Source organism: Tamandua tetradactyla, chromosome 3, assembly GCF_023851605.1.
Source record: "Tamandua tetradactyla isolate mTamTet1 chromosome 3, mTamTet1.pri, whole genome shotgun sequence".
NCBI classification, from domain to species: Eukaryota; Metazoa; Chordata; class Mammalia; order Pilosa; family Myrmecophagidae; genus Tamandua; species Tamandua tetradactyla.
Window position 1 is genome coordinate 52374904 of NC_135329.1, and position 21414 is coordinate 52396317.

The following is a 21414-nucleotide window of genomic DNA, read 5'->3' on the forward strand; positions in this document are numbered from 1 at the left end:
AAATCACTGTCACATTGCATGGGGATGGTGAGGGATGGGACCCAAATGTCTTGTTTGTTTCTCTTGGTCCTTTCTAACATCAGGCTTCTTTCCTACATGGAGTTTAAGGCTGCAGATTGCTTAAATTCCTCCCTTCATCCTTTCCCCTAATCTGCTCTCATGGAAGATGTCTAGCAGGATTTGCCTGACTGTTTGTGAGCCTTGTTCAGTGAATTCTATTCTGCTAGCTCTATGTACAAAATATAGATGCTGGAGCTATAAAGCACAGATTAGGGAGACTTGTTCTGGAAAGAACAAGATAATAGTTCAGGCTTTGTGGCCCTAAATTTCTTTGTTTTTCGTTTTATAACCTTTAAAAATATAAAAACTATATTTAACCTGAGGGCTATACGAATGGAAGTCTGGTCCATAGTTGATGAACCCCTTCCAGAAAGGCGTTGAGAAATTATAGCTGGCCCCAGATTTCCAAAACCGATTATATAATGATGCAAAACTTTACAGCCAAGGAGAAAGCCGAGACTCAAAAGGGTTTTTTTGCTCTTCCCCAAGATCTGCGGGTAATGCCTGCTGAAGATCTCTCACCAGCCCCTCGACTTGCTCCTTCCTTAGACTTCCCAGTAACGCTCCCTCCATGTGCTTAGGCCAGTTGCCTTAGAGTTACCCTTGACCCTTGACTTTTCTCTCATACCCGTTACCAAACCATCAGCATATTTTTAGAGGTTCTCCTTTCAAAGTAGATCAAGCGTGTAATGACCAGACATCATCCCCATTTGTTATTTTATTTGCTAGACAAACCACCCTCATCTCACATCTGAATTATTTGCATTTACCTCCCAACTGGTCATCCTGCTTCTGCCTTTACCCCACTTGTGTATCAGACTCCCAGTGGGCAATTTCAGCACTAGTTCCTCCTCCCAGCCATCCCTCTCCTTTTCCTTCATTTTGTCTTTCCACTTAGCACCTATTGCTAGTTAAGATGCCCTGTATTTAACTGATTATTTTCTTTATCTTAATTTTTATTTATTTATTTGTTCATTCATTTATTCATTTGTTTTTCTATCTCCATCCTAGAATGTAAGCTCCCAAAGACAGGAAAGGTTGTCTGCTCTGTTGGTTATATTCCCAGTAACTAGAACAGTGCTTGGAATACAATAGGATGATGTTTTATTCATCCCAATAGTGTTGGTATTGGCTCAAAAAATAGAAATGTATATGTGTTCCAGACATTCGTTCTCAGTCATATGGATCCTGCAGGTTCCTTCTCTTCTGAAAATGATCTTAGTCATTTCCTAGAAGATTCTGACTAGAATCTAAGCTGGGGATCCTTTTTTCCTCTTTATTTCAAACTCATCCTGCTGGTTATTGTCTTCAGTCTCTCAGATGTTTTTACCTCCCTCAGAGGAAGCATAATTCAGCTCTTATCTCCCCTACAGAGTTTATTACATCAATTTATCTTCTGTTTTCTGCCCCCCCCACCCCTTCTCCCATCTGTTCCACGTGTAGCTGTCTGAAAGCAAAGACAAAATCTAAATACACGTATCAAAGACATTTAGAACTTGTAATTCAGGTACAATAGGAAATGTGAAAGCCTCAAATTTTACCTGATTTTCTGGCTGGAATATGTGAAATAAATTAAAGCAACATTTTAATGTTAATGAAAATGTGATTTCACAGTTCTTCCCTTTCATTCTGATTTTCTGGAGTCAAGGAGAAATGTGGGAGTGGCAGGGGATTGGGGGAAGGACAACCATCAGCCAGATCTCCTACAAGGTCAGTTAGGGTAGATGCCATACAAACCCCCCCACCCTGTGAAACCCAAACCTTCCTGCCTTCACCTCTACAGGGCTCTCTCCACAGCTCTTCTGTCTGCATTTTTTTTTTATTTGACTCCCCTCAAAGTTTCTTTGAACAGGTTCCTTGTCTATTTTATTCCTTTTATTTCATTCCTTCTTTGCAGGTCGATCTTCAATGGTAGGTGTTTTAACTGGAGCAGAAAAGACTTTGATTTTTATTGTGGGCTGGCTACTGTGTCCTTGGCCTTTGAAATCTCACGTTCAGAACAGTGTTTAGAACAGGATAATGCCAGCTTGTAGAATAACTGGTAATGAAAAATGAAAGGTTAGCGACATGGAAATATAAGACTAGGGATGGGAGTAGTTCCTCTGGAGGTGGAATTACATGCAAGTTCTTAGAAAAACAAGGATGCTGAATGTTTAGATGGTTTAGTGGGCAGCACACAACTCATAGCCACAGGTTTAACCTGCTCTCCAATCTGTAGTAACAGAGTTTTATGTTTTGAAAACATTTTTGATCACTCTCTCACTTTGAGTTTCATGTCTCCACCAACACGGAATATCTGCTCCATGTGCAAGGTCTTCTCTACATGGACAGTCTTCTCCATGTGCAGGGTCTTCTCTACATGGACAGTCTTCTCCATGTGCAAAGTCTTCTCTACATGGACAGTTTTCTCCATGTGCAGGGTCTTCTCTACACGGAATATCTGCTCCATGTGCAAGGTCTTCTCTACATGGACAGTCTTCTCCATGTGCAGGGTCTTCTCTACATGGACAGTCTTCTCCATGTGCAAAGTCTTCTCTACATGGACAGTTTTCTCCATGTGCAGGGTCTTCTCTACACGGAATATCTGCTCCATGTGCAAGGTCTTCTCTACATGGACAGTCTTCTCCATGTGCAGGGTCTTCTCTACATGGACAGTCTTCTCCATGTGCAGGGTCTTCTCTACATGGAGGGTCTTCTCCATGTGCAGGGTCTTCTCTACATGGAATATCTGCTCCATATGCAGGGTCTTCTCTACATGGATAGTCTTCTCCATGTGCAGGGTCTTCTCTACATGGACAGTCTTCTCCATGTGCAGGGTCTTCTCTATGTAGAATGTCTTCTCCATGTGGAGGGTCTTCTCTATGTAGAATGCCTTCTCCATGTGCAGGGTCTTCTCTACATGGAGCATCTTCTGTACCTGGAAGTCCTTCTCTATTTGGAAAGTCTTCTCTTGCTACTCCAGCACATAAGAATGATGCTCTCACCAGTAAGCTAGACTACAGCTTTTTAGGTGGGCATAAAGAATAAGTATTTCATAGTCTTAGAGAAAGTAACTGCTGAGAGGTGTCTCTGAGGCATCTCTTCCAGTCAACTTCCTCAGGTTGCAGACAAGGTCACATGGGTCCATGAAAGTAGAATGACAGCCTGAGGGTTATGCAACCAGTTAAGCACAGACCTGAGATTAGAACCCAGGTTTCTAAACTTCCCATAGAGGCCGATTTCTAGTCTTTTTCTTCTTCCCTCCCCTGTTACATCTTGGTCCAGTAACTCAAGGCATTGGCACTCTCCAAATTCACAAGTTTCCCAGGCTCGTTGTCCTAGTAACAAGGTTTCTGTTTGCTGCCTTGAAGGAAAAAGTCATTGTGTCTGAGCTACCACCCAGTGCTAAGCTAGCCAAAGGCATGTTCCTAAACCACTCTTGCCATCAGCTGGTATTAGCTTAAAGGCACACACACACAAATGCAGATGACAAAATAAGCCAATCTCCTTCACCCCACATATTGTCCTTTGTTTGACAGAGTACAGTTAATAGCAGTTCAAAGCAGAGAGCTGGGGGGATACCCTACTCTTCAAATTTTATCATAAATGTCAATACATTCTACTGCTTTTTCCTATTTGTTTCTTTATCTGGAAGAAAAAAAGAAAGGAAATAATGACTTACTATGTCACAGCAAGATTTGGCAATAATACCTTAAGGGTAGTTCATTATCAGATAGAAAGCAGTGGTGCTGGGGTGGTGAAGGCAGGGATTGGATTGCTTTTATCAAATCCATAAACAACTCTGAGTGAGAAAATTGTCTCTAAAATGAAGAGTGATTCTCAGAACCCTTCCAGCTTTAAAACGTAATTATTTTATGTTTAATTTTGAAAGCACCACTCTCTGGTAGGAGTAGTGTTATGTTTATTTGGGCAAATTGCAGTTTAGATGATAGGCCCTTTGCATCTTCCTCTGCATTTAATTCCTGGACAGGGATCAGAAAGCGTGACCCTGTCTGGGTTGTCTGTGATAATGATGAAGCTAATGAGAAATTTTAAGCTTGCGTGTGGACTATTTTTCAGAGCTCCAGGGAAGGTTTGCTTCAGCTGTAGAGGTCTTAGGGGAAAAAAAAAAAAAAGAACGAGCTCTCTGCCATGAATGCCATTTTTTTTCCCATGGCGAGAAGCCTGCAAGAGATGCTGCTTCTGGAAACAATGCCACAGATCTGCTGACAACCGGATTGGAAGAGTTTCAAGGCAATAGCCTCAGCTGCCGTTTGAAATTTCTTTCAAGTCATTTTCATCAGGCTTTCTGTTATATTTGTGGAGTTCCCTCTTACATCCTCACACTCTACATCCCCAAGGACCCCTAGAACTTGCAGAAGGAAGTCTTTCTCATGGAACTTCTCTCACCAGCCCAGGCTTTACTTTCTGTGCCACGAGCATGGAAAGTGGAGACTGTAGAGCGCTTTGACTGGGTAAGGGGAGCAGCATGCAGCTCTGAATGGTGGTGGGCAATTCCGTTTCACTTTTGTCTTACAAATTCCATTCACTTCCAGATTTCCTTAGGTCAGCACCTTTTCCCCCTTACCCTTCAGTGAGGTTGTTTCACACATTTATAATATGGTTAGATTATTTCATCATGTTATGTATTGCGTCCTGGGATCTCCTGACCTCTTGAATCATTTTTTTAAAAATCTGCTTTAATCAAGGTTTACTCTTGTGCTATAAAGTTTTATAGGTTTTGATAAATACATAGAGTACTGGTTTGACACTATTTTGTACCTCAGAAAAGCAACGTTTTAATCCTGATCGAGTCTTCTGGGGCCAGACCCATTGTTTAGGATGAGAAACTTTGATTGGATTGTTTCCATGGAGATGTGAAGTGCCCAGTTGTGGGTGTAGTCTTTTGGTTAGATGAAGATGTGATCCCACCCATTCAAGGTGTGTCTTGATTAGTTTACTGGAGTCCCTTAAAAGGGGAAACACTGGAGAAACCTTGGATGTGAAACCTCGGATGCAGATACTTGGAGAACAGTTGCTTCAGAGCTGACAGAGACACGGATGTTTGTAGAAGTGACAGAACCAGCAGAGCCAACATGAGACCCAGACATTTGGAAATGCAGAGCCTAGCAGATGTCACCATGGGCCTTCCATGAAATAAATGCTAAGCAAGCTAGTACCTGGAGAGGATTGATGGAAGCCAAGAGATGGAGCCCAGCCCCAAGAAGCTATGTGAAGAACCCCCAGAGGAAACAGAGTCTGAAAGCAATGGAGCCCAGGATCAAAGGATGCCAGCCACATGCCTTCCCAGCTGACAGAGGTGTCCTGGAAGGCATCAGCTTTTCTCGAGTGAAGGTAACCTCTTGTTGCCTTCATTTAGATATTTTCATGGCCTTAGAACTATAAGCTTGCAACTAAATAAATTCCCTTTTAAAAAGCCATTCCATTTCTGGTATATTGCATTCTGGCAGCTGTAGCCAACCAAAACACATAGCACTATTTATCTATCAGTGTAGTATCAATCAGAATAGTTCCACTGACCTAAAAAATATCCTGTGCTTCATCAATTCATCCCTTTCTCGTTTCGCCTCCCAAACCTCTGGCAACCACTGATCTTTTTACCTACTTTCTATTTTGCTTTCCCAGAATACACTGTATTCCAAATCAAATAGTGTGTAACCTATTTAAACTAGCTTCTTCACACGGAGATATACGTTTAAGAAGCATCCATTTCTTTGTGTGGCTTGATAGGTCATTTTTTTTTTCAATGACTAGTATTCTGTTTTATAGCGATACCACAAATTGTTTATCCAGTCACCTATTTAAGCCCATCTTGGTTGTCTCAAGTTTTAGGGTATTATGAATAAAGCTGCTACAGATATCCATGTGCAGCTATTTATGTGAATGTAAGTTTTCAGATTAGGTGACTAAATACCTAGGAGCATAACTCCTGGAAATACTTAAGTTTTTGCCAGGGAGTTGTGAACAACTGCTTTGGAGGGGATGATAGCTGAGCATTTTCCTAAAGGATCCTGAAACCATACACTTGGGCAAATCAGCAGCTCTATAGCCAAGTTGCTACCCAACCACTGTTCTCATATTCTACTGTGACTGACAGCTCCAAATTATTACGATGTTGCTGTTGATAGCCACCACCAAACTGGAGGCACTTAAGGTGGGCTGAAGGTGCTCAGAAGCAGAACTGAAATGAATTTATCTTATATGTTCACAAATCCAGAGAGGCTCCATTCTCAATCAGTTCACAAGGATATACACAGGTGGTAGGTGCAGCACAGTAGTTAAAGCCTGTGCCTTAGAGTCAAACAGATACTGCCGAGTAGCTCTGTGTTTGAGCAGGTTGCCCTCATCCTCTCTGTATGTGTAAAAATGTGATAATAGCCAATACTTAAAGTCTCTGGATCATTGTGAGGATTAAATGAAATAATGAATGAAGGTAAATAACACTGTGCCTGATGCCCATTAAGCAGCGTGTGTAAATGTGTGTATGTGTGTGTGTGTATGTGTGTGTGTGTATGTGTGTGTGTGTATGTATCTGCCTTTGATTAACACTGTCTAGGAGAATGTAAAACAGCCCTTGCCTTTGAATAATGTTTTATCAAGTTGGTGAGTCATACTAACATATATGGTAGAATTGGGATGCCACCCTTAACCTGAAAGTGTTGTAAATGCAATTTTATATGCAGAATCTGCACAATGACGCACAAAGATCGCTCAGTTGGGGGTAACTTGTTGGAAGCAATGCACTTGGTGTGCTTAAATCCTCATGGGCTTGGAGTCAGATGGATCTCAGTGGGAAATGGCATCAAGTGGATCGATGTAGACCAGGGATTCTCACACTTTGCTGTGACTTGGGGTCTCCTAAAAGGCTGGTTAAAACACTGACTGCTGGGCCTTACCCACCAGGGTTTCTGATCTGGTAAAATTGTGTTGTAAGAAGTTCTTAGGCAAGGTTGATGCTGCTGGTCCTGGAAGCACATTTTGAGAACCCCTCTAGTAGAGACTCAGGAAAGAAGAGATAGCTGAAGGGTTCAGAGAAATCAGGGATTATGTCACAGAGCAGCTAGGACTGAAGCCTTGGCATGAAGGTTTGGTAGAATCTGGAAAAGTGATGAGGAAGCAGAAAGTTTGTTGGGTAAGAAACTCAGATGTGATTCATCCATCCCTAGGGAAGCAGAGACTTGTTTGTAGGGCGTCATGATAGCAAAACTGATAAGTGCTGACCCAGAGCTGCTTTCTCTTCCCCTCCTCTGCTTTGAGGATTGGCCATAAGGAGAATAGGGGTCCATTGAGACCCACATCTCTAGAGGCCCAAGAGAGAGAGGTTCTGTCAAATAGCCCGTTTGGCCTTAGATTGATATGCTGTTTATTTCCCTTCTCCTTTAATGGATTCTCTTCCCTTCTAGCTCTTTCTCTTCCTTGTACCCATGCCTCTTCCATGACTAGTCCTAACCCTTCGCACAGAGTGGTGCTTAATCAGTAACTCCCCCTGTAAACATTTTGAATTGCTTAAATTGAGTAATACTTATAATTGCCCAGATGTTCTTAAAATAGTTTGTTTCTTCATAGTTCTTGATATTCACAATAGGAAAACAATGACTGTTTTTTATTCTTTTATTGTGTGCTGTGATTCCCTTAGCAAATTCCTATTTCAAGTTTGCAGCTGTTCAGTATTTGCAAAATCATATTAAACCCATCGTGTGTGTAGGGAAGGTGCATGTGGGGTTTAGATAACATAGACTTTTATTTTTTGTAAAATATGTCCTGTGGTTGCCCCTATTTGAATCATGACTTTGAGCGTACATCAGTGGGGAAGAATTCTGACTCAGCTGCCAGGAAACCAGAATACGAACTGCTTCAAGTCTGGCTCATAAGGTTGTAGTAAGAATGCTGAGGTGAGGGACCGTGGGCTAACATGTGCCCATGGAGCAGGATGTCGCATTGCCTAGGGTTCAGATGGAATCCAAGTCAAAGGAGAAAGGAAGCCAGAGAGGTCAAGTTCTCCAGGCTTGACTATTAAGTGTCATATAAGAGAAGCTGTCCACAGGAAGATGAGCCATGCTCAGAAGCTGGGAAGAGAGAGAATAATCTGGGGAAGGGAGAATAAGGTAGGGTGGAGCAAAAGATTTAGGAGAGAAACTGTAAATAGTTTGTGGTGACAGAAAACTTTTCACGTGATACTGTTGTGGCCAGGAACTTATGGCGGGAAAGCAGGAGGGGAGCCAGGTTTGGATATGGAATCAGCCAAGTAATACACTTCTGGCATCTATAATATAGTTGGGTGTGATGCCCTGTTTTCAACCATGCTGCGCGGCTGCTGATGATAAAGCTTGAAGCTTTTGGAGGTTTTGGTGTTTGCACCTAACAAAAATTGCAGCTATCAGATTGAAATTCTAAAACAACAATAACAACAACAATAAAAATCCTAATTTTATTATAGAATTTTCAGCACGGAAACTTTATTCTATGTAAATTAATCTCCAAATTCTTTAAATTTACTTGTAATCATGGCTCCTACTTATCCATCACTTAATATGTCCCAGAAACTTTAAATATGTTACTTCTCACTCACTCTTTGCAACATCTCTAATGGTGTGTAAGCTTTACTAAGGGAAAAAAACACTCAAGTCCTAAAGGTTAAGTAGTTTGTCCAAAGTCATACAACCAAATAGCACAGCAAGAATTTAAACCAGGTCTGTTTGATTAAAAAGGGTGAGCTCTTTACACTGAAACGACTGCCTCGTGCCCTGCAGAAGCGTTATAACAGTGTCAAAGCAAAGAATCCCCACTCTCCATGTCTTTGGGTCAGTGCTTTGGGTCAAGGTTTATGAACCCTTGGAGAGCTAGCTTACGTTCTTAGTCAAGACTTACTTGGTGCTTTGTTCAATGAACTTTAGGATATGGTAATTGAAAAAAAGAGCAAAACATTTATTTTAAAAGATGTAGAGAAATATAAAGAAAAAATTCATGATGCATGATCCCAGGACCCAGAAAACCCTTGCTGATATTTAAAATAATACGGATAAAGATATATTTAGGTTGCACAGATATGTTCCATGAGTTGGTTTCTTCAGTGGGGATTTATTAGATTATGGATTTACAGTTCTAAACCATGAAAACATCCAAATTAAGGCATTAAGAGGAAGATCCCTTCTCTGAGGAAAGGCTACTGGCATCAGGGTGCCTCTGCCACTTGGGAAGACACATGGTGACACTTGCTCATCTTTCTTTCCTGGGTTCTCATTGCAATGGATCTCTCCCAATGCCTCTGGACACAATCTCTTTCTCTTATCCTCTTAAAGGACCCCTGTAAGGGGATTAAGACTCACCCTCAATGGGCTGGGTCACATCTCAATTGAACCAAAAGGTTCCACCCAAAATAGATCTGCCCCCATAGGGATTGATTAAAAGGCTTTTGTGGGGCACAAAACAGCTCAAAACCAGCATACTTCCAACCCACATTCTACCTGGTTCTGCCTTCAGTAACTCCCCTCATTTGCTTGAGTTCTTATTGGTCAAGATTTTCTCCCTCTTATATGCTATATTTGTGTCATTCATATTGCTTTTTTTTTTTTTTTTTTTTTTTTTACATAGCACGGTCTTCTCCCTATTATGAGTGTTTGATATTGAGTCTTTTCCTTCTATGTCACACTCATCAGCAGAATTTGGCAAGTGGTGCATCTTAAGTAAATATTTGCTTAATGGCACCCAATGACATATGGACCTCTGCCTGGCAAAACCTGAGAAAGGGATGTAAATGAATAATAATAATTTTAAAAAGTTGTACTAACCACTCTTCAACCCTGGTAATAACATGCACAAATGATGGTAAAGTTAATACCTATTTGTAGAGAATAGTGGTATAATTAGACTCTTTCTCACAGGTTGATAAAAGCTAGAATTATGAAATATCTCAAGGGAAGGGAAAGAAGAGAACTGACTTTTACTGAGCATTTACTATCCATGCCCAGCCCTTTATGTATATGATCTCTTTGCACCCAGCGAGCTAGGCTCTAGCAGTCCTCTCATATGAAGGAGCAATGGGCTGAAAATCATTAAGTAACTGTACGCTATACCAGTCATAGGCAGAATGAGTTTTGCTCACAAAGCCCTGAGTTTATTCTGTCTCCACCACCCCCTGCTGTAGGATTTCTTCCGGCTGTTCTGACATCCATCTCCTTTTCACCTGTACAAAATGTAACCTCCACTCAAAACTCATGATTTACCTCCCCCATTAAGTTCTTTCTAACTATTCCAGTCCCTGCCTATTTCCACCTTTTCTAAATGTCTTTAGCACTGGTTTGCTACACAACCACATTCTTTTCCCTCTTACCAGTTAACTTTTTATTTGTTAAAGGTTGGTCCTAAGTTGAATCTGAAGATTCGCACGTGGAAACTGCACCTCAGATGTCTTTTCACCCTGGCCAAGATCCTAGAGCAGTTTTGTGCCCATTGCTGGCCATTGGTTGATGTTTTGTTTCCTACTCCCTTTCCTTCATGTTCTGCGTCTTTGTTATGTATGCAACCCTTCTGCTACAGGGGACAGAGTTAGACAAGGCCAGTGCTGTTTTTCAGGGCCTCACCCACTAGAAGGGAATGCAGATATCTCATGCTGTTCAGCAACTCAGTTAAAAAGAAAACAGGTTTGGACATTAACGCATACTGCAGTCACTAAATCAGTTTGGATTTGGAGTTTTAGAGATCAATCATGCGATCTCTAAAATGGGCCAGGGAGCATGTGAAATTATCTGACCCTTATGCAGTTGTGGGTTTGGGGAGCAAAGGATGGGGAGGGTGGGGGAGAATGTGTCGGCGGGGGAATAAATTGTTCGTCCTTTTAAGAGTAGATGTGGACATTACTGATAAAATGTAAAGGAGGCACCCACAAGACCCAAGTCAGAGACCCCTGGTTCAAACTTCTCAGAGAAATCAAATGAGTACTCTCTAAAATCCCGAGGACCAGCAACAGAAAACCTGGTCACCTCCTTGAACTGCCAGGAGAATGGGATCCCTGCTTTTGGTGCTGGATGGGAGACACGAGTGGGCATGTCTGACCTTCTGTGTTTCTCTCATTTCAGACTGCTCTGCGATGACCACAGATAGATACAGGCCCACGTGGGACCTGGCCCTTGATCCACTGGTGTCCTGCAAGCTCTGTCTTGGAGAGTATCCTGTGGAGCAGATGACGACAATTGCCCAATGCCAATGCATCTTCTGTACTCTGGTTAGTTTTTTGAATGAAATAGATGTTTAAAGTAATTTCATGATGTGCTTTCTGCCTTAGTTCTTTATGGACACCAGGCAGACCTTTGGCCTAACTTCTGCATAATGATGTAGCCTCCTTTCTGAGGGAATTCTTCTCCAATTTGGTCAGGCTCCCAAAGTATATTTCCATTAACGTTGCCTGCAATGCAAAAGCAATCACTTAAAAAAAATAATAATTTCAGAAGCTGGTAGCACAATTTAGAAAATCTTATCACGGCGTGAGTTCTCTTTTCTAGAAAGAAAAAGCTTTCCCACATCTCATTTTAAATTTAATTCAATAAGCATGTGCTTGAGATAATAGCAGTACTTAAATAATGACTGTGCTTACCTAGAATATTCAATTATTAATGTCACCTCTTGCTGTTTTGGTGCTAAATTAAAATGTATACTCCTTGAAATCACATTTTGATTTCCTTATGATGTAGCCAACATTGTGTTCGGGACCAAATGATCCAATTTCAGCGAATATAGGGACTTCTCTTTTCATCAGGTCTGACAAACCCATGATTTTATCCATCAAGAAAGAAATAGGAGATTTTAGAGATTATTTTCAGTTAGTCACATTTAATTTTTCTTCCCATTCAAAGAATGAATAAAAGGAAAGAAAACTTCTTTCAAACTATGAGAAAATTAAAAAGTTGCTTTTTATTGTAACTACTGTTATAACTAGGTCTTGTAGAGAGCTGATGTATTTTTAAATGCCTATATTTACGATTTCCACTCACTCTTTCTTGCCGTTTTACACTAGATATGTTCTCCTTTTTGCCCTTATTTTGCAAACTTTATTTCATTTGTGTCTCATGAGCTCCTTGTGATGTAGCACAGCCAATATTGCTATCATTTCCATTTTATAGATTGAGGCTGAGCTTCACAAATAAATGTTTTTGGCCTATGTTTTCTTATTTTTTTCTTTATGGTAGACTTCGACTTTCTTAAAAGCAGAAGCTCTGGCTCATTTTGAACCTCCAGACCTCCAAAATGTACCTTAGAACAGGACTCATAATAGCTAATCAATAAAGGCTCAATTGAATTGAATTGGAGAGAATCTGTTTCAATATTGTAGTTGACATATAACAATATGCCTCATTAAATCTCCAGGGAAATAGCTTCAACCTAGAGGAAAGTCAGTTGCTTTTGACATTTATTTGAGATGGGAGGATGGGGGAGGGGATGGTAACATTGGAAGAGGGTGGAGAGACCTCCACCCAATTAACACAATGAATTGAACTCCTTTTACATTTTTAAAGAATGAGCTAGGATGAAATTCAGGCTTGTCAGGATGGATTAAATAATTAGCTTTATGCAAAATAGGCTTCCCCTTGCCTGAAGAGCAGCATTCCACAGTAGATTCTCCTTTGCCAGATTTGCCCTTGGACATGTCTACTGTCTCTGACAGTCACCTGCAGGCTGTCATAGGGCAGCAGCTTCATGAAGCTGTGGTTTGTGTTCCTTCTCTTGAAACATTGCCTTTTGCCTTTTCTGACAAAGCTTTCATTTTGTGTGTTCATTTGTTCTTTGCATTTAGTTTTTTTTTATTTCTAGAGAACTGTAGCAAAGATAAGTAAACAGTTCCAATTTAAAACGAACAATTTAATTCGATGAATGTGAAGCAGGAAAATTACACTGTTTTCTTGAAGAGGGCATGATGAGGTTGAAAATACTGTAGCTTTTGTCTGTAAACCACTACTGTGTGAATCAAAGGAAGCCCCTGTGTGTTGACAGATGGAGAATGAGGATGGGGTGATTCGTGTCCTGATTTTCTTGGCCATGGGCATTCCCCCTCTGTGTTGCCTTCAGGTCAGTCCCGACTTGGGGTGAAGAAAGGTGATATAACTGTCCTTTTCCTGGGGGGCAGACCTGAGAAGGTATAAAAGAGTAAATAAGGAGAGATTATGTAAAACTGAAAAAGGCTTTATTATTTTTTTTTTTGCATGGGCAGGCACCAGGAATTGAACCCACGTCTCAGCCATGGAAGGCAAGAATTCTGCCTGCTGAGCCACCGTGGCCCGCCCAGAGGCATTCTTAAAGAAATAAATAGTTACTAAAGAATTACGATTAAGTTCTGAGGAAAGCATGGTGTTTGGACTTAGGCATTTCTGTCTGGAAACTCCAGCTCCCCTTTGACTTGAGAAAACCTCATTTACTCCGTCTGTAGGATGGAGATTAAAAACAGCTTACCTTGCAGGATGGTTATGAAGTTCAAGGGGAAGGACACAGATGAAGTGCCTCTCATGTGGTAGGTAATCAACAGGCCTAGTTCCTTCTCATTTCAGCCTAGCTTTCATTTTGTAACTAGGTTTGGGCCTAGGACCACAGAGGACAACTTGAAAAAAAAAAAAAACAGCTTAGGGGCAATTTTCTGAGGAGCACTGGTCCTAAAAGATGAGCTAAAAAAAAATGATTTTTTTTGGTGAAATAGGTTTACTAACCATGATGCACCCTCCACCAAGAAGTTCCAAAAACCCAGTAGGAGCAAGAACGCACTGAGAAGTCCACCAGTAGAGACCACCTGTTTTATTTGACCTGGACTTTCTAAATTTATTGGCGCATGAGCATTTTTTTGCCTACCAGTCAGTAGTATACCACTGCCATGAAAAAGGTTCTGGAAGGGATTTACTTGCTGGGAGGGTGCCTGTGGCTTTACCATGGGTGAGTGCAGCTTTCTTGTTTGGAATTTGATGAGGATGCAGAGGGCCCGTGCCCCAGGTGGCCTGTGGGATGTGACCTGCAGGGTGGAGGATGGGAGACAAGGTTATTGGGGTTCATCAAACTTTCCTACACCAAGCACATTCCAGGTACTACACCAGACTCTGGAGATTTGGAGATATTGAAACCTATTAGATATATCCACTGGAGTTTGCCCTGCAGGTTTTCAGAGCTGTTTGGGTTTTGTGACCCCTGCGTTCCTTCCAATTTCTCCCTGTGGAAATGAAAATATGTATCCGTGACTGTCCCTCCTTTGCATATTGGCACCAGATAACTTGTTTTACATTTCATAAGTCCAGAGCCAGAAGAGAAATTTTGCCATTTTAATATTGCTTTAGGGGACGTGTAGAGTTGACAAGGGGTGGACATGTGGTAGTTAGGTTTGGTTGTCACCTTGGCCAGGTGAAGGTGGCTAGTAATGTTGTTGTAGACATGAGCCATTGGCATATGAACCTCATCTATCACTGATTGCATCTGCGGTGGGCTGGAGGGAGTGCGTCTTGCAAGGAGTGATGTTTAATTTAATTGGCTGCTTACTTAAATGAGAGCACTCAACGCAGCACAGCCCAAGCAGCTCAGCATACCTCATCTCAGTACTCACAGCTCAGCCCAGTCCTGTGGGCATGCAGAAAGGAATCACCCTGGAGAAAGCTGTGGGAACCCAAAAGCCAGGAGAGAAGGCCAGCAGAGATCGCCCTGTGCCTTCCCGTGTAAGAGAGAACCTCAAATGAAAGTTAGCTGCCTTTCCTCTGAAGAACTATAAGTTTTTAACTAAATAAATCCCCCTTTTATGAAAAGCCGGTCCATCTCTGGTGTGTTGCATTCTGGCAGCCATAGCAAACTAAAACCGTCTTTTTTGGCTGAGTGTGAAAATGAACCTTTAAAGAGCCAAATGTAAATTTGAACATTTGTGTGCAGAAAAAGAAAAGGAAGAAACAAATATGTATAACCAACAGTTTCTGAGCAAAAGAACTAGAAGGCCAGAAAGGGTTGTTGACACATTTCAAAATAAGGCGACTCTGATCTTTCCAGAAAAGCCAATGTCATTTTGTCTTCTCAACCAGTTATACAAACCTGTGTGTGCAGTGGCCTAGGAGATTCTCTATGGACCAGAATCTAAAATGTTTTAAGATATTACAAGACAGTTTTATACTTGCTGCGGGACCGTGTTACCTCTTCCTTGGGGGCATGCAGTGACTCCTGAAATTCCCTCTGTCATTTCGGTAATAGACCATTTTGAAAAACAACGGGCTGTGTGGGAAGTGCTATATTGTGTGTGCGTGTATATATGTGTGTGTGTGTGTGTGTGTGTGTGTGTGTGTGTGTGTGTGTGTGTGTGTGTGAAAGATATGTCTATATCAGCCAGAATGGGCCATACTATGATTTTAAAAAAGAGAATAACCCAAAGTCATAGTGGTTAAAATGTTGATTTCTTTCCTAGGTCATATTCAATCTTGGGTTGGAGGGCGCTGTGCCTTCTCATTCCTATTCAAGGATGTTTAGAGACAAAGCACCCACATCTAAGGTGTTGCCCCTCACTGGGGCAGGGAAGAAAGAACATAGCAAATTATTCACAGACTCTTAAAGGCTGAGGTGACTTGCCAACTCCGCCGAGGTTTCATTGGCCACACTCAACTTCACGTGGTGGAGAAGTGCCCTCCTCCAGGGGCTCCAGGGGAGAAGACTGACAACCACACATGGTCCACAGCAGTTTCCCTCCTCCGGTCCTGGTCAGACCACATTTGGAGCATTATGGTCATGTCTTGGCAGCACATTTTAGAAACTGAATGACAAGCTGTCACAAGTCCAGAGAGTAGTAAGTAGGGCGGTGAGGGGCCTTGGAACAACTGTAGCTGTTTTATTTTACCAAACTCCTGTTGAGCATCATTTCTGTGCTAGGTGTGATGAGAAGAAGGGAAACACCCAGCAGTGATTAGGGAAAAATTAACAACTGAGTAAGGTGGAGATAAGCCCTCAAAAGAGTTTGTCAGTCCAGTGGGACAGTCACGCTGGTACGCAGATAATATTTAGGGACTGAACAAAAATGGGATGAGGAGGGAAAGTGGAGGGCTGGGACAGTCCTCAGTATCAGCCAAATGCTAAGATTCTGCCTGAGAATGTGGAGATTTTCTAGGATGCCCGAGGAACTGGTTTTGAGTTGTTTTCTGGCTCTTGGTTTGCACCTTGATTTATGAGGAAGAAGGCGGGCTCTGTGGTTCTGGAGACCAGTACAAGAGCAGGTGGGTGGAAGGTACAAGGGATTTGGGCTCTGGATTAAAGGCTGTAGTTAAACTTCCTGTCTTGAAAGCATAAAAAGAGCAGAAAGACTATCTATTTTGGGGGCAATTGTGTGTAAGATTCATCAGATAAAGCAGGCATTTTGTAGGTGCTTAGTGATAATTTCCTACCCTAAGACACTGAAATACATGCATTTGCAAAAAAGTTAGGGCCACTTTTAGAGATAAAGTTTTCAGGGCGTCAGACATGTGGGCAGACTTTGGACCGTGTCCTGAAGGCGACATATGGCCCCTCAGGAACTCCCTGCATGGACACATGGGGAAGTTTTGCTCTTCTCAGCCCTAAAATAGGTTTAGTATTTCTTCAAGTGGGTAAAAGGACAGAAATGCAGAGAAAAATGTGATGGGAGCCTTTGATTAGTGCCTTCCTGGCTGACCGAGCCTACAGCTTCCCAGTGGAGTCCATAGCCTTGGCAGACATTGTTTCAGTGGGATGCAGAAATGCCTCAGCCTGAGGACACTGGTCTGGGAGAGAGGACGTTTCTATGCTGATGCCGCTCAGAGGGTTTATGAAAAGGGTTTTGGCTCTGAGGTTTCAGGTGGCAACCAAGAGGTGCCCTCCTCTCTCTGTAGCTGCCATATGCCATTATTCTTTCTGTATCCTGTGTTCCCATGATGCTTATGACAATTCCACACACTTTTTGGTCTCCCATATACATGTCACATTGAATAGCTACAACTAGATTATTGATGTTGTTTTGTTTTATTGCTGGTAAATTCATTTATAATCTGGCATAATTATAAGGCTGGAATAATTAGAGATAGTATTCTCCTTCCAAATTTGAGGAAACTTAGGTGTAAAAACCTTAGGCACTGAAGTTCCTAAGTCGAGATTGCTGATTCTTAGTGATCCAAAAGGGGGAAATGTAAACTTTGTCCTTGAAAAAAACACTCAGCCTAATGAAAAATATATTTTAACCATGCTAAAATTAAATAAGCCAAATAAGGCATGCATTTCCTTTGCCATGAACTGGAATTATATCTCTAATACTAATTGTTTTTTGGTGATTAAAAAAGTTCTTGCCATTAGAACCTAGATGGCAGGGTGTAAATAAATAAATAAAAATGGACAAATTCTTGCTTAAAGTGTAGCTTCTGTATGAAAAAGCTTTTCTACACAGATTCATAGATATAACTATAATAAAAGCAATTCTTTGCAGTTTAAGAAAAACTAGGAAGTTGGGATTGACTGGTTAATTGGGAGGTAACATTGAATACAGACTTTGGAATTTAGACCCTGGTCTTTGTTCTGTCTCTGCTACCTGCTAATTATGTGATTTTAAGCAAGCTGCTTAACTTCTCCTGGCCTAATTTCTTCATTTTAATAGGCAATCAATCTCATGAGCAAATTATTATGAAGTAATGTGTATGAGGTATCAAGCAGTAGCTGGCCTGGTAATAAGTAATGCAAATATCACTTCCTTTTCTTTTTATCCATTGCCAAGGCCACTTGAAGCCTTCCATGTTACTGGAAGGTGGAATTAATTGTTCCCATCTCTGTGTTGTCATATCACTTTGTCCATACTGAAAATATAGCACTTTCCACCCCAAATGATAGTAACCCATATATGTCTCTCCTCCTGATCATGAGACTAGTGAAAGCAGGGAGTGTAATCCTACCTATTTCTGCAGCATCTTTGAGCTGTAAGAATGCATAAACTTGTCATTTTCTAGTGCTACTGCCACAACCTTTATTTGTGTATCCACTAGGATCCTTCTTATGGCAAGGGCTGGGCGACCCAAATCTATTCAGCTTAAATGAGAAAAGGATATTTGCCTGCCTCTTTGCTTCCAGCTTCATCCTCAAGCTCTGTATGATAACCCCTGAAAGTTTGCAACATGAGAATCTTTCCATCATGGTAGCAAAATGGTGATAGTAGCTCAAGACATCCCTTCCCTAATCCACACTGTCCATTGGGAGAGAAAAGGGAGGTCTCTTTTAGTAACTTCTGTGAAGTACATAAGACATTTCTTTTTTCTAGGCCCATACCTTTCTAGCCTCATTGATTGCATGTCTGTCATTGATCCTATTCCTGTGGCTTCTAAAATGGGATGTATTGATTGGCTTATGCCAGCCTGAACCTACCCCTAGAGAAGGCAGAGGTGTCAGTCTCACCGAGACTACAAGGCCAAGAATGGGTAAGGAGTTTCTTGGAGGAAGTTGAGGTTACTACCTGAAGGAGACAAAATTGCATCTCCATCCTTAATCTGGAAAATATCTTTCATACTTTGGTCCCCTATAAATGAAAATGCTTTGGCATACTCTGGCTCTTGCCTTCTTTCCTTTTTTCCTTTTTTGTTTTTTTTTAAATGCTTTATGGTGGGGGTCACATTTTATTCTTTTTCCATGTGAATATCTCTTATTGAAGTACCGTTGTTGCCGAATTTTTGTTTGTTTTCGTTTGTCTGTTTGCTTGTTTGGGAAGTGCACGGACCAGAAATTGAACCTGGGTCTCCTGCATGGCAGGTGAGAATTGTACCACTGAACTACCCTTGCACACCCCTGGTTCTTGCCTTTTTAATTTTTCCCCCAGCCTCATAGCTCCATTTCTTAACTCCTCTCCACTTCTTCAATCTCCTACATGCAAACCTTTAAGCTTTAACTACTTAAAGCTTCTTGGCTCTTCTTATACTCAGTGCTTAAACTTGTAACAGCGTCTGTCATATCATGTTAAAATTATGTTGATTCATCTATGCCTCTACTAGATGAGGTATTTAAGAGCAGGGGTTTTATTTGGTTTTGTTTTCCCATAAACTGGACACATAGTAGGCACTCAAGGAAATGTTTGTGGCTTGAATGTTACATACTTGGGTTCCAAATGGTGTAATGCATTTCAGAGTAAGATTTTCCTTTTTTCCTGATTTTGCTATTGCTACTGGTCCTGCTCCTACTCGTGTCTACCACTTGTAGGAGATGTGTCTACAAAATCATAGGCTCTGTAGATTTAAAAGGAAATAGATCTCTATCTTACCTACGTTGGATCAGCTGGCCTTGATAAGAGTGAATCCTAGGGAGTAGTTTTCAGTGTTCTTTTCACTCATGATTCCTTTGTTCAAATGAAAGTCTCTAGGAAAGCCTACAATAATATATAATGGTTGGAACCAAACCTGCTCTGTCAGTGCAGGGTTTGGAGGCCAAGTGCCAGACTGCTTATCTCTCTCTGGCACGCTGGCTCTGCAGGGGTCCTCAGCACTCTGGGACTCTACAGGACACAAGCCCAGGCCTCTGCTCTGTAGTCTGAGAGCTCAGAGATGGAGGGACATGGAGTTAGTCCATTGGTCTGCCAAACAGAGGTGCTCATTCTGGTCTTCGTTCTGCAGGTAGGGAAGGGGTAGAGTTGCAGGGAGGGGATGATCTGGGGCACCCTGGGAAAGTTCCAGAGCTGGGATAGACCCAGAAGTGGTGGTTCCCAGCTGTCAGAATGGCCGTCAAGTAAAGACCAATCTCTGCAAGTTCTCTTCTCTACTGTCTGCATACAGAACTTTTTCTACATCTGTGTTGTCTTAAGACGTCGCAGATACCTCAGATTCCAATACTATACAGACAAAAACCATAACGTTTTTCATTTTTGTGTTGACTTTTAGGGTCCCTTTGAGCCCTTACCTTATTGATTAAAGGGCCTGGGGAGTAACATTTGTTGATTCTATGTTTTGTACCAAATGTTTTTCTATATCATCTCACTTATTTCTCATAAAACTGTGAAACAGGCAGTACAACTGCAACTCAGAAAGACTAAATGATCCGCTCAAGAAATGAACACTCAGTGTGTCTTGAATCTGATGCACATTTTCCTTGCATTAAATCTGCTGCTTATTTTTTTTTAATTATGCGGTATCAGTTAACTAAAATGCTTGGTTTTTATGAGGAAGGCTTATTTGAGTTACATAGTATTTTTTTGCTTCCCTATAACTGTGGCTTTTCATATTCAATAAGTAGAATGTGCTGCCAACAGCCACAGCTTCTCTTGCAGCTCAGTTTATAAGCATGAGTGTGAGAAGGGCATGCTCCATTCTGAGGAGTGTGTGGTACATTTTCTCCAGAGTCTCTAACTTCCTCTCAGCCAGCCTAATACTGCCTCAGAGAGATCAGGGAAATCGAATGCTTTATTGCTGTCTGTGAAGGAGCAGAGAGAAAGCATGGCTTCAGCTTTAGAAGCAATGAAAAGCCCTACCTGAGTCTGCAGGAGCCTTCTAAGTTACCAGAGCTGGACTTCTGAGTCATTTTCACACCCTCCCAGCCTCACCCTGTCCCAAACACTCTAGGTCAGTCAGTCATCAAATACTGTCACTCCTGACTACCTCTCGGTCACTGGGGCACTGACCCACTTCTCAGAGCAGAGCAATTCTGAGAAAAAATAATTTTCACTGCTTTTCAGTACTCCCTAGGGAATATCCATTGTGATATAGTTTCCCAGAGAAACAGAACCAACAGTATACACACACACACACATTTTTATATACATATAAAGAAACTTATGATAAGGAATTGACTTAAACTCTGCAGGGCAAGCCACAAGCTGGAAACTCCTTTAAAGGTGATATTGAAGTCCATAGTCCAAGTTCCCCAGGAAAAGCTGTCTGGCTGGAAATTCCCACAAGAGCTAGTGCTAAAATAGAGGGAAAAATTCTTCTGACATCTAAAATCTTCATTTCTGATTTTTAACTCTTTAACTGATTATATGAAGAGATCACTCACATTGCTGATGGCAGTCTCCTTTGTTGATAGTAGATGCAGTCAGCTGACTGTAGACTCAAGCCCCATCTAAGAGACACCCTCACAGTTAACAGGTGGGCCAATACTTAACCAAAAAACTGGGCACCATAACCTGGCTAAGTTGACACATGAAATTAATCATCACATTTTGATTAAATTAACTCGCGTTTTGATGATTGCAGGCTAAGTGATAGTTCATACCCAGTTCCCTGTTCATGAGCCGATACCTTACAATTGCTTTCTCCAAACCAGGGCAATACATTGCCCTGATTGAGAACCATTGGCCTGTACTATTTTAATTGGTGTCCTTGTCAAGCATTAGATTCATTCTCATACTGCTGAAAATGAATTCTTATAAACGACCATTCTGATGAT

The 21414-nt window shown here is 41.5% G+C and overlaps 1 protein-coding gene across 5 annotated transcripts in view; it reads left to right on the plus strand.

Moving 5' to 3' along the window:
* The window catches only part of RNF144A (ring finger protein 144A), a 139591-nt gene that overhangs the window by 74036 nt on the left and 44141 nt on the right, over positions 1 to 21414 (plus strand). For all 5 annotated transcript variants that reach the window (XM_077153115.1, XM_077153112.1, XM_077153111.1 and 2 more), the window contains one exon: positions 11136 to 11281. In XM_077153115.1, coding sequence (XP_077009230.1) covers positions 11147 to 11281 — 135 coding nt within the window. In that variant the 5' untranslated portion in view covers positions 11136 to 11146. The remainder of the gene's footprint in view (positions 1 to 11135; positions 11282 to 21414) is intronic.